At 42.0% G+C, this 15,718-nt stretch overlaps 1 protein-coding gene across 1 annotated transcript; it reads right to left on the minus strand.

Annotated features, from left to right (window-relative positions):
• Nucleotides 1-3,972: 3,972 nt before the first annotated feature.
• On the minus strand, nucleotides 3,973-15,008 carry inhbaa (inhibin subunit beta Aa). The gene is made up of 2 exons (XM_027013286.3): nucleotides 13,751-15,008; nucleotides 3,973-6,631 (listed from the first exon to the last, which is right to left on the minus strand). The coding sequence occupies exons 1-2, from the start codon at nucleotides 14,187-14,189 to the stop codon at nucleotides 5,856-5,858; spliced, it is 1,215 nt and encodes a 404-aa protein (XP_026869087.2). The 5' UTR covers nucleotides 14,190-15,008; the 3' UTR covers nucleotides 3,973-5,855.
• Nucleotides 15,009-15,718: the final 710 nt, after the last annotated feature.

The raw sequence follows: 15,718 nt of genomic DNA on the forward strand, positions 1-15,718 counted from the left end.
TCAGATTAGGCTTTTCATGAAAGAAACATTTTTCACTAAAAGGTTTACATTTACATAATTACTTGGTAACTTGCTGACATTTAACTGGCAATTAAATGTTCAAAGAAAAAGGCTGGTCATAAAACCATCAAATTCAGTAAAGATAAAGATACAAATTCCTGCTCACAAAGCTTGATATGGTTCCTTCCTCTAAAAGATTAGTTATAAGTTGTGAAGAAATGTTTTGGAAAGTCGAAGCCTGGTAAAAAGTGACTGTGGCCCCTATCACCTCCACACAGACTGTCACTTTGTGCAGGATTAATGCTGATGTCATATTGAGATGTTTCTTTGCCTCTTTCTGTTTGGCTGTCACAGACAGAGGGAATGATCAAATTATACCTTATTACATAATAGTACACGTATAATTAGCACTGCATAACTATTTTTATTTGCAAGATAATATCAGAATATTAAATACACTGACCTTGGCAATGACTTTTTATGAGTCATTTTTGGGATTTTTTGTTTTTGCTTGTTTGTTTTCTTATTTGCTCTTTCTTTCCTCCTTTTGTAGCTGTAATCTGGGACTCCATCATACATCATACGATGGGTTGTGTCTTCACGTTTGTGCATCTGTGTGCGCTAAACTCATTCTGATGTAGGTGGAGCAGGCTGGAACTGATAGTAATTTGCTTCTCTCTTCTCCCACACCACAAAAAAATACATATAAAAATAAAAAAAGTCATAAGCCAGATAAATAAGAGCTTTACCAAACTGCAGACCATGCTCCAGTTCAGTGGTGGGTGGCTGACATCAAAGATACACAACAAAGAAGATGGATTAAGTGCTTTTATGAATGTGAGGTGTCACCAAATGTTTTCTTAGAGAAATAACTTTGGACTTCGGAAAGCAGAGGCGGGCTTATCACTGCTGCGATCGGAAGCAGCTTGTTCGCTGTGCTGCCTGCTGGATCACTGTCTGGAAAAGAAGCCCTTAATGTGTACCGTCTCCTTAGTTCTCCCTCACACGGCGGGATTGTTGTTGCGGACGTGTGTGAGGGTGGTGTGAGGGTGCAGCAAGCTCATCTGGGTTTGAAGTTTGGGAATTTTCTCAGACCGGCCTCCAACTTATCGTCACCCACAACACGGCTTCAGCACCGACACTGGCACATCCCACAACATTTGCAGAGCTTTTTCTCTGCTGGATTTATGCAGAGTCAGTGAGATCAGAAATGTTTCCAAATGAGAATGTGCAGTTGTACAGGGCTCAAAGTTCACATGTTAGAAAGTCCACTGCAGTTGTACAGGGCTCAAAGACAATAAATATGATGTCAGCATCAGTCAGACTCAGTCATGTCAGTTACATATATATATATATATATATATATAAAAACCACACAGATCCCTCCTCCAGCCAGACACCTCCAGCCTGTCAATTACCAGTCCCTCCAACAATCATAACACTCAGCCGCTTCTCCGTTCCCTATTTATCAATTTTCATGCACACTTGTACCTTTTTCCATCAGCCCTACTTAAGCCCACAGGATCATCCAGTCAGCGCTTCACGTTTACCATCTCTCTTGAGAAAACAAAACCTACAAACCCCAGACCTACAAACTCCAAGACTACTCAGTCTTTTGCTCGCCTTTTTTACCTTCTGTTTAAGTATTTACTTATTTTTGTTATATTTTAGCCCTCAGTTTCCTCCTGTTTATCCTTATTTCCTTTTCATTAAAATGAGAGCTCAAAGGTGAAAAGAGCTGCCTCCTCAAGTCTAGCGATGAAGCCATCCTCACTGACTTTCAAAGTCAATCCTTTATTCCTAAACTATATATGAACAAATGAGAAAAATTGAATTTTGGAATTTCTTTTTCTGAATGAATTTGCAGTGCTACAGGGTATTTCATCTTTTCGACATCATTATAAACAGGTCCGTGGACCACTGCCAGGAGTGCCATAATTGATTGCTGCTGGGTAAGATGCCAACTGGTTGGATCCTATTAAAATTGGGCGTTGATGTTTGCAAAGGCTTTAATGACCATTCTGCCTGTTTAGAATCCATTAACACCCCTGTCATGTAATTACAGTGTGTGCAGTATTCAGAGACAACTCATGTTTACAGAGCATTGAGGAGAACACTAATCTTCTTTTCTTGCCTTGGGGAGTTAAAACATCACATTGCACAACTGTCCTCTGAATTCACAATACACACATTCTGTTTCTTTAAGGTTCCTAATCCTGCCAAATCAATGCATTGTTTTATTATATTATTTTGTTTAGTGTATTTTCACTGTGACTGATATCAGGACTATGAACCTACTTCAAAAATGTAAACTATTAGAAAAAAAAAAAAAAAAGGACTGTTACATACAATCGCCTCGAGAGAAGACCTTCATGGCAGGTATATGGACTGTCAAAACTAATGAAAAGAGGGTTTTTTTAATGAAAAGCAGCATTACACTGATTGTTACTGTAACTCTAAACATGTTGAGAAGAATTACAGTAAAAGGAAGGAGTTTGTGCTTTAAATGAATGGCCATCCTGTGGTTTCCCACACCCACAAAGGCTTCCTCCTCACAGGAAACTCCTGTGTGCAGTTCGCCTTGCCCTTTGATCGCCTGCTACTAGAGTATTATCATCTGTCAGCTATTTCGGTGTCTCCCTCTGTTATTAGCTTAAGACAGCTCTATTTTTAAACAGACACTTTGAAACAATGTTGTATGCCAACTTGAACTGTTTTTTATACATAGAGAACCTTAGGCAAACATTTCACAGCGTGTGTGTTGGGGGGTAAATGCGTGCATTTGTGGATGTGATGTGACTGTGCACAAAATGTTTGAATGTTATGTTCATTTTGAATTTTGCCTTCTTTGTGTGTATGTGTGTGTGTGTGTGTGTGTGTGTGTGTGTGTGTGTGTGTGTGTGTGTGTGTGTGTGTGTGTGTCTGCACGCGTGTGTTTTTGTTTGTTCAGAAGAGTATGCAGCTCTTTTAAAGTGTGCCAGTGCGGTTTGTGCACAGGATTCAGCAGTAGTGAATCCTGGCTGGTCCACTTCCTGTAAAACCACAATGATTAAATATAGTCGTAATCTGGTTTTGTGTGCAGATAATCATGCCAACTTAACATGCAATGTCTTATTTTACTCTCACCTCTTCATAGGTGGTTTAGGGACATTTCCCAAGTAAGCACTATAACTGTTTTTATAAATAGCCCCTTTTCTACTCTCAGTCAGAGGGCTCCCTAATTGATTTAAAGCTGCAGTATGTGACTTTAAAAGCCATTTGGTTTACATTCATATTGCTGTGTATAATACATTGATTATATACATGCTCACTGATCCAACACTAATCTAGGAGGGCTTTTAATTTTATTGTTTTCAGGCATTGATGAGCTAAATAGAGCAATGGGAACTTGGTGATTATTGGTTGTTGAACATGATTTCAATGTGTATTCACATTGTTTATTTTATTATTTTGAAGTTGGTTATAATGCTGTGGACTTAAAATGTTTTATAGGACCATCATCACAGTGAGTAATGCTATTATGTGTTTGGCTCTTATTTTATACAGATTTGAGTTGAGAAAACTATAGAAACTATTGTTGAGAGGAGCCGTCTGTTGTTGAAGCATAATTGTTTTAAATAGCCAAAGTGAAAGGAGAGGCCAAATAGTTTTCTTTGGTTCTATTTAGTTTAGACAATTTTGCATGCATTTGAATGACTGCTAATGTTGTGTTTGTGTGTGTGTGTGTGTGCGTATGTGTGTGCGTGGCTATGTTTAGTGCATGTGAAGAGATTAAAGATCTGTTTAGTCTGATATTTCAGGTGCTGATTTTGTGAATTAGGGATGTGGTACAGTATGCAGCAGACTGAGCTCAATGGCAGAGAATGCTCGGCATTTCTTAACAGTACTGCCATCTTTGACCATGTTATTTCTTTGTCAGATCGCTCCCAACCAAAAGCAGTAACGACACGTTTCTTAGACATCTGCTTTAGTGTACACCCTTTTAACTTTAATGGTGAAGCAAAAAATGGAACAAAAATACTGTAAAATAAATTAGATTAAAAAAAACACACAAGCACATTTTTGATTTGTACAATGAAGCAATGCATATTGGTATCTCGGTTTCCATATATACAAAATAAAAAATAGATTTTTTAATTCTTAGTTCACTTTTTTCAGTGTTGATTCTTTTTGTTATGATGAACGAAAACAAAGACAATTTACAACATATTTTTCTTTTTTATGTATTTTTCAGGATTGGATTTTTTCTTTATTTTTCTCATTCTCATTTTTGAATGCATTCCCATACATCCACAAATATGCTTTTTTTTTTTTCAGTCAAACTGTAACACATTTATTAAGCATTTCCCCCAAATTGCTTCATTTGTTGAAATTGCAGTTACCTGTTTTCAGGAAACAAAAAAAATGAATATCTGTTAAACAAAATGATGACATGGTTTGGATCATACAGGGTCCTTCCAATATTTGGTGAAATATTTTATAAATATCCAAATGTCAGATCATTCAACAATACATCTCCCAATTTCTTTTTCTTTAAACATCAATGCTGCACATTTGCTTTCAAAAAATAAGGAAAACCACTATAATGTTGGCGTAAGTGCTGGATTCACCATTTCGATGGCTAGACACACATGGGGAGTGCAGCTGTGCAAAATGCACAAAAACATAGGCAACAAAAATGAGACAGAGACATAGCAGTGTTGGGCTTTCCCTTGGCTTCAGCTGGACGTCTTTAGGAATAAATGTTCTGATGCAGCCTAATATTGTTTAGAAACACTAACACAAGTCTTTGGCGTTTGATTAAAAAAAACTAATAATGATAACAAAATAAAACACTACACAATGCATGTGTGCACAAGGTCCTGTGAAACGTGTGTCCACTGTCCACCATCTTAATCCATTTGCTTCGCTTCTCTTCACCTGGTTGAACTTAATCTAGGAAGTTTTGTCCGTTCTGAAGTGCCTCTTGTCATTCGCTAAATATCGTTGGTATATGTGGCTAGGCTGATCAAAATGTTGGCATAGTGCAAACTGTAAACGTTCGTAACGTCTCATTTTAAAGATAATATAACAAAAAAGCAGGAAGGAAAATATAATAAAATAATTAACAATACAAGTCATAATAATTAGAATAATAATAATTAACAGAAATGTTTGGTTCCAGCAGCCCGTCAAACTTCTTTCAAGTATCTCTCAACAATACACACACACACACACACACACACACACACACACTTACAAACACACAAAACACACTTTCAAAATAATATAAAAAGAAGACTTCCTCTTTTTTAGTGTTTAGAAGTAAATACATAATAAACAAAACAACACATCAATGAAAAATAAATCTTAATACTTGACAAGTTGCATAGTTTTGAGATTTGTTTGCTCAGGCACCTCATCATCATGGTCTCCCCATACACAGAAGGGCATGTTCGGAGGGACTGCAATGTGTTCTCGCTCGCATAAATAGCCTCTCACCCCTATTCCCTCGGCTTTGTAGCAAAAATATATTATTATTATTATTATTATATATTCTTTATTTTCTGAAAGTGCCGCGGGAACCACTCCAAACTACCCGCTGAATTTTCAGACGGCCACGTGCGAGCAGCCGCCGTGTCGAGAGAGAGAGGCCCGTCGCTGTGTGCGAGTCCGTCTTGCGGCTGAGGGCCACGGAGAGATGGAGGCAGAGGGATGGCTGAGCTTGATGTCTCCTCCCCCCTCCTTGTTTGGAGTTTTGTCCAAGTCCTTTGGGCGTGATCCTTCCCCCTCCCCACCCCGCCCCTGATCCTGCAGAGCCAGCCTGGCCACCCCATCTCTCCTTCCCTGCTCTAGTTTTAGCCTTAAATACCGTCTTACGAGCAGCCACACTCCTCTACGATCATGTTCTGAATGTCCTTTTTGACGATCTTCTGCTCCTCGTTGTAGTAGAGCATCGACATGGCGCGGAGGCGCGTGGGAACGCAGCACGACTTGATGCTGGTGAACGGGCTGTATCCCCGCATGCGGTAGTGGTTGATGACAGTGGAGTGAAAGGAGAGGGCGGAGCCGGTGATGCTGGCCACATGACTCGGGCACTCGCCCTCGCAGTAGTTGGCGTGGTAACCGGATGGCGCGATGATCCAGTCGTTCCAGCCGATGTCCTTGAAGTTAACGTAGAACTGGCGCTTGCAGCACACGCGCACCTTGCCGTCGCACTCCAAGCCACGCTTGCGTCTCCGCTGCATGCCCTGCTCCTCTGCTCGCCGAATCACAGCCATCAGGAAGGGCCGGTGTGACTGCTCGCGCTCCCCGCCACCTGGGGTCACCAGGATGGGCGTGGCACGGGCGTCAGCGCACAGGGGACAGGAGACTCGCAGGTTCAGTACGCTCCCGCCACGCTCCAGCAGGGCCTGCATACTGGCCACCACTGGGAACGTGTGCCAGCCACTGCGACGTGTGTCCACAGCTTTCTCGGCCAGTAGCTGCTCCTCAGAGCCCGGCCCCTGCAGCAGCAGATGGATGGTGACGGTGGTCCGAGTGCGGTTCCCCTTTGGCAACCGCAGGAAAAGCCATACATTGGCCTGCTCCACCAGAGACATCTGGTCACTCTCCTTGGAGATGAGGAAGCTTATCAGTCCAGTAGCTTCACCTGGAGAAACAGAGGAGGTGGGAGACAAACAGGTCATTAGTTTGTTGGAAGTGGGAGGCTGTTCGGTTGACTCAGTAGACTCTGCGCTCACCACATCAGAGTTGTCGCTGTTTGGGAGTGGTAAGATCAATACAGCGTTTGAGCTTTGCAGTTATGGCAGTGACCCTGTAGTTCTGGACCTACAGGCTTGCTGGATTTCAGCAACAAGAAGCCCTTTAACTCATGCTGCTTTTCAAAGGAAAGCAAAGTTTATACAATAGCTGGCCACTGTTTCTTCTCTGTATGTCAAAGGCAGAAATCTGAATCCATGCACTTAAATGAACACACCACATGCACGCACGCACACACGCACACACGCACACACACACACACACACACACACACACACACACACACACACACACACACACACTATCCTTATCCCTGAACTCTGCTCTTCCTACCTTGAACTTGAGATAACTAAGGGCCACACAAGCCCTCAGGAGCCCCTTTGCTGGCTGCCAGCCAAACGATCTATTAAGTGCCTGGAGCCTGCTGACCTGCACCCAGATCTTCTGCACGTACTGTAACACAACATGGCCAAGACAGCATTCTGTACACAGTGGCCATCTGGGACTAAAGATGTGCCATTTTTTCAGTGACTCTCCAGCTCCCAGAATCACAAAAGGAGTCTCCCTCTGGCTTTGATCCTGCTGCGTCTTACAGCCACAGATGAGGCCTCTGGTAAACTTCAGATTACAAACCAACTTTACATGAGACCTCCTTATTTGCTGTGGCAAATCTTTACACTTTTGTCAAGATTTTGAAGGTCTTGCTGGGTGATGTGGGAACTTTGCAGCTCTCCCCCTGAGTCTTCCAAAGTCACTTATAAACTGGCACTTCATCATTTAGGCAGCACTGTGATTAATTATTTTTTACGCAAAACACTGTTATTGCTAAGAGGGGATTTTGAGGCTGTGATCAACTATAAAGAGTCTCTTATAGCTATTGATGTTTTATCTTGCTGTAAATATTGTACATACCCGAGATATAAAAACATTTTCCCATTCAACCTCTATTGAAAGCTGCATATTTATAGAATTACTGCATACTAACAATGTCAGTTTGTCACTGTGCGTGCGTGAGTGTGTGTGTGTGTGTGTGTGTGTGTGTGTGTGTGTGTGTGTATGTGTGTGTGTGTGTGTGTGTGTGTGCGTGTGTGTGTTTACACATCCCTAGTCCCATCTGTCCAAACACAAAAGAGCTTCATGAGCACACTCTAAAAATAATGGGCTTTTCCATCACTGGCCAGTGCATTGTTTCCCTTTTAATCTGCAGCACGCAAGAGAATGGAGCATCGTTAGCATTTCCTAAGCTGAGCAAACCCATCTTGGGCTCTTTGCCAGTGAGGACTTCAGCCTGCAGAGGACCACCACCCACCCCACCGGGACGGGGGATGGAAGTGCCCGATCTCCACATGCCTCTCAATACATTTGTGTAAGAGGAAAAATAAAAACCTCTGAGGTTAAAGACTACAGAGCTGTACAATAATCCCTCAACAATAAACAGCAGTGTAACCGTGAGAGCATAGTTTGCACAGCTGTCTACCACACAATAATGGAAAATAACATTTACACATTCCTCCCCTCCCGATTCCATGTCTTCAAATAGGGAGGAGGGAGCAATATAGAATCACCTGGGAACTTAAAGAGGTGTGTACGGAGGGGGGTGGACTCACTCCTCTTTAAACATGGCTCTGGTTAATGCGTTCTCTAATCCCCATCTCTATCTAGTTTACCTTAGGGGGGATCACTCACTTTGATCTTCATGTTGACCTCCTGTCATATTGTAATGTGTGTAATGCCCCAATGCTCAAAGCCTAAGAGATAAATATTCTGCGAATATTCTGTACCACCCCCTCCCAGAAAAAAAAGGTCACAGCAAGAGAGGTTATAAGAAGATGCCCATCTGTAGGTGGCATTTGTTTATACTCCTCCTGGGGATAACTGTAAGGAGTAGATGTGATTTGTCTTTGGCTAATTTGTTGACAGTACTGATTAAAGGCAATAGTTCTAGCCTCAAGCAAAGATTGGCTTGGTTGTTTCAAAGAGACCAGGGCTTACAGGGACAGCTTATAGAACTGGTCGAGGAATGTGTTAACTCACACTGACAAATGCCTTGACATTAATGTTTCCTGTTAAGGTCTAGGCTAGCTATCAACTGTTCCACACATCTGAGATCTTAAAAGGATAGCATAACTTTAAAAGAAACAGACAGGTCAGCCTTGACATACAAGATTCTGTGTGCAGATTAAACCATACAAGGATTACCCTTCAAATACCCCTTCATAAATTAGATTCTCAGCTGTTTTCTGCATTGAACAACTGTGAAATAAAGTGAGTTATAAAATGCAGAGAATATTAGAATGACTCTGTTAATGATGTGAGAGTTTGTGTATGTTGACTGCCTCGACTCCAATGCCAGACAGCATATTTCAAACAGTCATGTCAACTATGAGGACAAATTTCACAGACTAAACAACTCTGGTATGAGTGTATTAATATCAGAATGCCATATCCAAAACAATGGCAAAAATGAATGAAAGCAACATTTTCCAAAATATCCATAACCCCAAGATTTTATGTATAACACACATTTCCTGATAATATTTATTCACATACTCTTAGGTGGCCAGCAGAACCTTTATATGTTTTTTACAAAAAAAGAAAAACCAAAACAACTAAAACAATCACACAATATTTTTTGTAAATAGCTTTTCTATTTACTGAACAGGCAGTATAACTAGTGTTCTCAGTCGAGCGCATTTGCTATTCTGTTCAAAGAATAGGCAAGAGATCCCCAAACTTTCTCTGCTCTCAGTTCCACAGCTAAACTACACTAAATGAATCGACACCTTTACACAACATAGGCTGATGTCACTCCATACACTTCGCTGACTCCGTTATGTACCCCGTCATCCGCACTATTCGGCCCTCTTCTTGACCTTTTAACATCTCACCCCTGACACCTCATCCTCTCTACCTTGCCTGCCTCCCCCGAGGGCAGATCCACTGTGCACATGGATGATGTGCTGACCTGCCAATGCTCTCTGGCTGCGTTTCTAGCGGTGGACTGTCTCAACCCTTAATCTATGAGCATGTATGCTCCCTTCCTGGATATGTGATATGCACTGTTCATCTCCCAAGCTAGCATCTGCAAGCTATAGCACACTCACACAAACAAGTTTAGATAACAAATCTGCTGGCAAAGTTACCAATAATTGATGCTAGAATAGGGTGCATGGGAGCTCGTATAATATATAGGAGCTCCTGTAATAGGTTCACTTTATGCATAGAATTTGGTGAATTGTGTTTAAGCATCTGTATTTCAGTACAAAAAAAAACAAACAAAAAAAAAGATTTGTAAATTGCAAAAAATCTAGATTTTACTAAGATAGACAAAAAGTTATAAATTTGGAAATGGCTTCATATATATGCTCAGAAGTCTTGTGGAATTACTATTTAAGGAACTGGAATGTAAAGCACAGCTAGAAGTCCAAATCCCCACCATAACACATAGAGTGACTGATTTCCGTTCTGCTCTTCTGTCGTTCCGGTCATTACTTTTCTGTGAGATTGGTTTGATTCCAAAACACTTTAGTCTCTCTTTACTATAGCAAATACCTCTTAGCCATTCTGGAGAGACATTAATAGGTTGGCATTTGTAATGATTCCAGTCATGGCTGGGGATTCCTAGAGTGTGGGAATTGAGTTATACTCTATGACGAAACAGGCTCCAAGAAAGAGGAACAGCAGCAGTACATGCTTCCGAGGCAAGTAATCGTTTCACAACACGTCTCACAAATGTAGCAAGCATGCCTGAGTAGCAAAGGATTGAGTGATGGAAGGGCAGGCTAGGTGTGTGCGCATACGCATCCACACTGGTCACATCCACAGCAATAATCATCTGTTTTCTTGGAGATTTGGAGCTGGCCGGAGGTTTGACTTCAGCCTCCCTGCAGTAGTAAGGAATCTTGGGAAGGCTTCTACTTCCCATTTTTTACCCTGCCAAAGTCACAGCTTCACACACAAGTTCCCAAGCCGTCCGCCGTTTTATTTTTAATCTCACCATCCCCAAAGATATGGGAAAATATTTATAGGACTTTGTCACAGCTTTCCTTCGCTGTTTCAACGGACGGGCTCTTGGAAAAACCGACTGAGTTACAGATTGGTTGCTGCCTGCTATGAGTTTCACATAGGACCAGAATAGCTTCTGTAAACCAAAGTCTTCGCTCTCTCTCTCTCTCTCTCTCTCTCTCTCTCTCTCTCTCTCTCTCTCTCTCTCTCTCTGTGTGTGTGTGTGTGTGTGTGTGTGTGTGTGTGTGTGTGTATGTGTGTATGTGCACATGCCTAGCAGCAGTTGATCTTAGACTTGAAAGATCATTGTGCTGAAGACTTTCAGAAAGGTCTCCGGCCAACCATTGTGGAGTATTTTATTTTATTTCTTTGACCTCTGGCACTAAGACAAGATTGGACTGCCACAGTGACATGTCAAGGAGAAACTGCACATTCCTAAGATATATATGTTGGCAAAGATGAAGACAGTGATGTTTACAAATCAGTGAATTCCTCCAGTGTCTTCGAGACACACAAGTGTAACTGAGCTGTTATTTGTAGTCATGTTAACACACTAATTGCAGAACTTCAAGGATATTAATTCAAACTAGTAACAATTTAGTACTTGAAATGAGCTGTGAGCAATGAGATGCAGTTCAACAAATATATGAAATATTACATGGACACCCCAGTACTATAAACACAAGTGGTTTAAAAGCCAATTTGTTTCACAATAATGTAAGCATGCTGAAGTCCCTGCCGTCCTTGCATATGAAGTCCTTGTCTTTGGATACTGATAGCTTCATCAAGGTCATGTTTGACCTTAAATTGCCAAGAATCTAAGAGGACAGCAGACCATAGTGAACTATAGTGAATCTAGCAACGAGGAGAACGCGTGTGCGTGTGTGGTGTGTGTGTGTGTGTGTGTGTGTGTGTGTGTGTGTGTGTGTGTGTGTGTGCGTGCGTGCGTGCGTGTGTTTCGCGTCTGTTTGACACCACGGGATATTATTGTTCTGATACAAATATTGTTCTGACATCCAGTGTTGTAGTTAACTCTCTGTCTGTGTAAAGAGACTGCTGCCAGAAGTAAGCTGCCATTTAATGGCAACAAGAATGAACGTCGAATTTACAGAATTTGTACATATTATGCAAGACAAAGGGACAAGGAGTGGTTAATCCTTGGCGTGTAAAGTCTGTAAAGTCGCTGTGCGTTTCTGTCCCACTGGTAAATACGACTCTCATAAACCAGTAAAAATGGTTGGATGTCTTGTGAAAAATAGTCAACCACTGAGTCAAGATTTATTTTGTAGTCTAGAGAAATATCCAGTTGCGTTCGTTTATTAAATCCCTGCAATATGTTTTTAAGGTCCAACAAGTGTCATGTGTATCTGCTACAAGGGTATTTTTGTTGAAATTAAGTGTTTCTGGAATGATCGCAGGCCTAAATTCAAAGGAGATGCAGACTGAATAAAAACACCTAACTGTTAAGAAGAGCAGTGGGTGGTCTGTTTATAATTCTGCTGTATCTAGGGATTAACACCCTTTAACTCCCATCTCATAAATAGTGAATAGTGGCAAAGGTTATTAATTATGCATCGGGACTTCACTAAGTATAATCATATTATTGTGTGATGTTCGCTTTTCAACGGTGCTTTAAACTGAGCTGATGAGGGTGTCCGGTTGTAGAGTTGCGCTTCGAAATTTTGAGGGGGAAAAGCAGTCGTTTGATTAACTGCCACAAAATCAACGCTCAATTTAAAACAGAAAGTGTATTTTGGAGAGCGACGAATGTCTTTTACACAACGGTTCCCTTACCGCGTCACACACACGTTTTTCTCTTTCACACAGACGCTTAACGGGCTGTCGCCTGTCTGTCCTCAGCCCCAGTGCCAGTAACGTACGAGAGTGGACAGCAGCTGGAAATAGATTTCAGTTGTTTTTACGTTTATTTAATTGTTTCTGATTATTATATGGCGCTATATTTATTGCAAAGGCTACAATGTCAAAGTCGAAAGCAAAATGTTCTGTATGCTATTCTAGTAAAGGACAGTTACCTGTGCTGGCTTTCAGGGAAGAGTGTCTTAAAACGCTGCTGCAGCTTTTTCTGGTAGTTCCAGGACCACTGTAGAGTTTCCGTTCAACCCTTAGCCAAGAGCAACAAACTTCGTTTCTAACGTGAAACGACTGTCATTAGCCCGGTTCTTGCATCAGCTCCTGTGTCTCGTTAACTTTCTCACTGCTTCTTTGACGTCTCCCTACTGCTAACGTGAATGCCATACCTTTAACTAGTGCATCATTCTAACCAAATAAGCAGTCGCGTAGATCTATTCTCTGCTGTTCGGAAGCCACGTGTCTGCAGCCGAGGGTTCAGCACGTTTGCTTCTATTTTCTCTGTGTCGATCTGTCACATCCTGTGCTATTTGACTGAGAAGAGCCCACATCTTCACGCACATTGTCATTCTGACAGCACCTCTGAGTAGCGCGGCAGACGAGAATTCTTCTGTAGGGAAACCCAAGCGCTGTCTCCCACCGACAAATCCTATTTGCAGCTGGCTCTTTGGGAAGCCTGTCAGTATCGAAGTGAGCGCTTCCCTTTAACCCTGATAAACCTTCACCTAAGAGTTTATGGCTATGGTGAGTTTAAAGGAATAAGGGTTGGTCTGTCAGAGGAGAGCAGTATGAGGAGGAAGAGTAAGAATTTGCAGAACAGCCCAAATCATTCTCTCTACCTCTGTGCAGAGGCAACAGGTTTCTTCAAACTCTACCATCCCAGGTGCAGGAATCTCCAGCTTCTCTCACTATCTCACTTACGCCTTCCTTTCCTATCCGATTTGGACTGCACTGCAATACTTTCAAAACTTGGCACACAGCATGATGAGTCTCCCAGCTTTGCGGACTCTTTATATATATATATATATATATATATATATATATATATATATATATATATATATATATATATATATATATATTCTCTCACGCACAGACACACACACAAACACACAACACAGACACTCAGACTTACCAGCTTCAGCGAAGGTGATGATTTCGGCTTGCTCTGAGCTCTCGGCGTTGGTGCGGCCGTGAGGCTCGTTGTCAATCAGGACGCTACCATCCTTGGCCACGCGCCCCACATGCACCTTGCGGATGGCGTTGAGCAGGGCGGCTCGGGGCACAGGGTGCGTGATGTTGGGTCGTGCCTGCAGGTGCAGCATGCTCAAGATGTGCGTCTTCACCGCCTCCACCACATCCCTCTGTGTCTCCTCCTCGTCAGCCTGGCTACCTCTCCGCATGCGGGACAAGGCACAGGACGGGCATCCTGCCGACAGGACATCCTGCTCAGACAGCGAGGGTGGCAGCGCATGGCTGCTTGCTGCCAGTGTGCCCGATGTGACCATGGCAGCGAGGGAGCAGCAGTGAGCCAGGAGCAGCAGGGCCCCGCTCACAGCTGGCAGTAGAGACATCCTGGGAGTGCAGACAGCAAATTCTGGAGGAAGGTTGGAGGAGCAAGTCAGACTGGCCGCAGCAGTCCGGCTGACTAGCACCGAAATTCAAGCGAAAATGAAAATGGAACAAAAAGGGGGAGAAAATAAGTTTTCAAAAGTTCCTCTTTGTTAAAAAAATAAATAAAAAATCCGTCCAACTGACGTTCAGCGTTAGCTCTGCTGTCTACCTGTGGATGTGATAAGTCTGACAGAAGTTTGTAAAAAAAAAAAAAAAAAGAAAAAAAAAAAAAAAGATCTAAACTATTGCAATCAAAGTAAAGCAAGAAAAATAAGGTAATCCTTCTTGTTAAAGAAGAGCTGTGGGGATGAGATGTGCTGATTGAAGAAAATGAAGTTCTGCCAGTTGTTGGACTTGACTTGTAATGGGTTTCTCTCACTCTCTCTTGCTCTCTCTCTCTCTCCCTCCCTCTCTCGCGCTCTCTCTGTATCTCTTTCTCTCTCTCTCTTGCTTGCGTTCTGGGTCCTTGGGAAGTTCGTATGGAAAACGCAGGCAGCTTCTGGAGGAGCCCTGGGGAAGCAGCGTACTCACGAGAGGTCTGGGACTGATCACTATGCACGAGCTGAATGGTTTTGAAGAAGTGGGCTGGGCTCTCTCTCGCTGTATCTTTCTCTTTCTCTCTCCCTCTCTCTCTCCCTCTCTCTCCTCAATATGACTCCACTTTCTGTCTTACTGTAATTATACGGCTTTCCTTCCCTGTCACTCCCATCCTACCTACCTCTTTCTCTGTTTTCCTTTTGTTTATTTTTTTCTATTTGTGCTATTTGTAAGGGATAATATCCACCCCCACCCCACCGTGCTCACCCCAGGAGTTCAGCTGGACATACATGGATTTGCCTAATCAGACATTACACATGATTTTTAAATAAGAGCTTACCAATTCTTATGAGTCACAGTGTTGTCACATCCTATGTCATCAGCTCTCATCAATGGTCATCAAAGTCTTTTTTATTCATTCATTTATAATGAAACCAGTACTGGTTGGAAAGCTTTCTTTGTGTTTGCAGACTCTCATAGTTCAACTCTCAAAGATGATGTACTGTTAGAGTGCAGTAAAAGTAGAAAAGAGCATTGCACTTTAAAGCTCCAGAGAGTTTAACTAAATTTCCCTCAGTTACAAATGCAGTTAAGGATGTCATAAAAGCTATGACATGTATAATATATATTGGTTAATTTTGTATTACGTTTTTCAGTTATCGGAACAAAAAATTTGTACACTTCATTAGCTCACTTCCCAAATTATAATTCCTTTTATTGTGAAAACAACCACTACACTCCATTACACACACACACACACACACACACACACACACACAAAAAAAAAAAAAAAAAAAAAAAAAAAAAAAAAAAAAAACAGACTACGCACGCATGCTTTGCGCAAAATCTCTAGGAAATGTCCAAAAGGCTAACTTCCTAATTGGCCAAGGATAACCACTGGCTGTGACGTCATCAAAGACGATGCAAGTGGCTTATATGAGTCTACGTCTGC

The sequence above is a fragment of the Electrophorus electricus genome, chromosome 14 (genome assembly GCF_041902795.1).
Source record: "Electrophorus electricus isolate QZ-2024a chromosome 14, ASM4190279v1, whole genome shotgun sequence".
Taxonomy (NCBI): Eukaryota; Metazoa; Chordata; class Actinopteri; order Gymnotiformes; family Gymnotidae; genus Electrophorus; species Electrophorus electricus.

What these genes read in the sequence shown, in the direction of transcription:
- inhbaa (XM_027013286.3), bottom strand. Translation starts at nt 14,189, where the DNA reads ATGTCTCTACTGCCAGCTGTGAGCGGGGCCCTGCTGCTCCTGGCTCAC. An exon ending in CATCACCTTCGCTGAAGCTG is followed by an intron (nt 6,632 to 13,750) that starts GTAAGTCTGAGT and finishes CTGTTTCTCCAG; the next exon opens with GTGAAGCTACTGGACTGATA.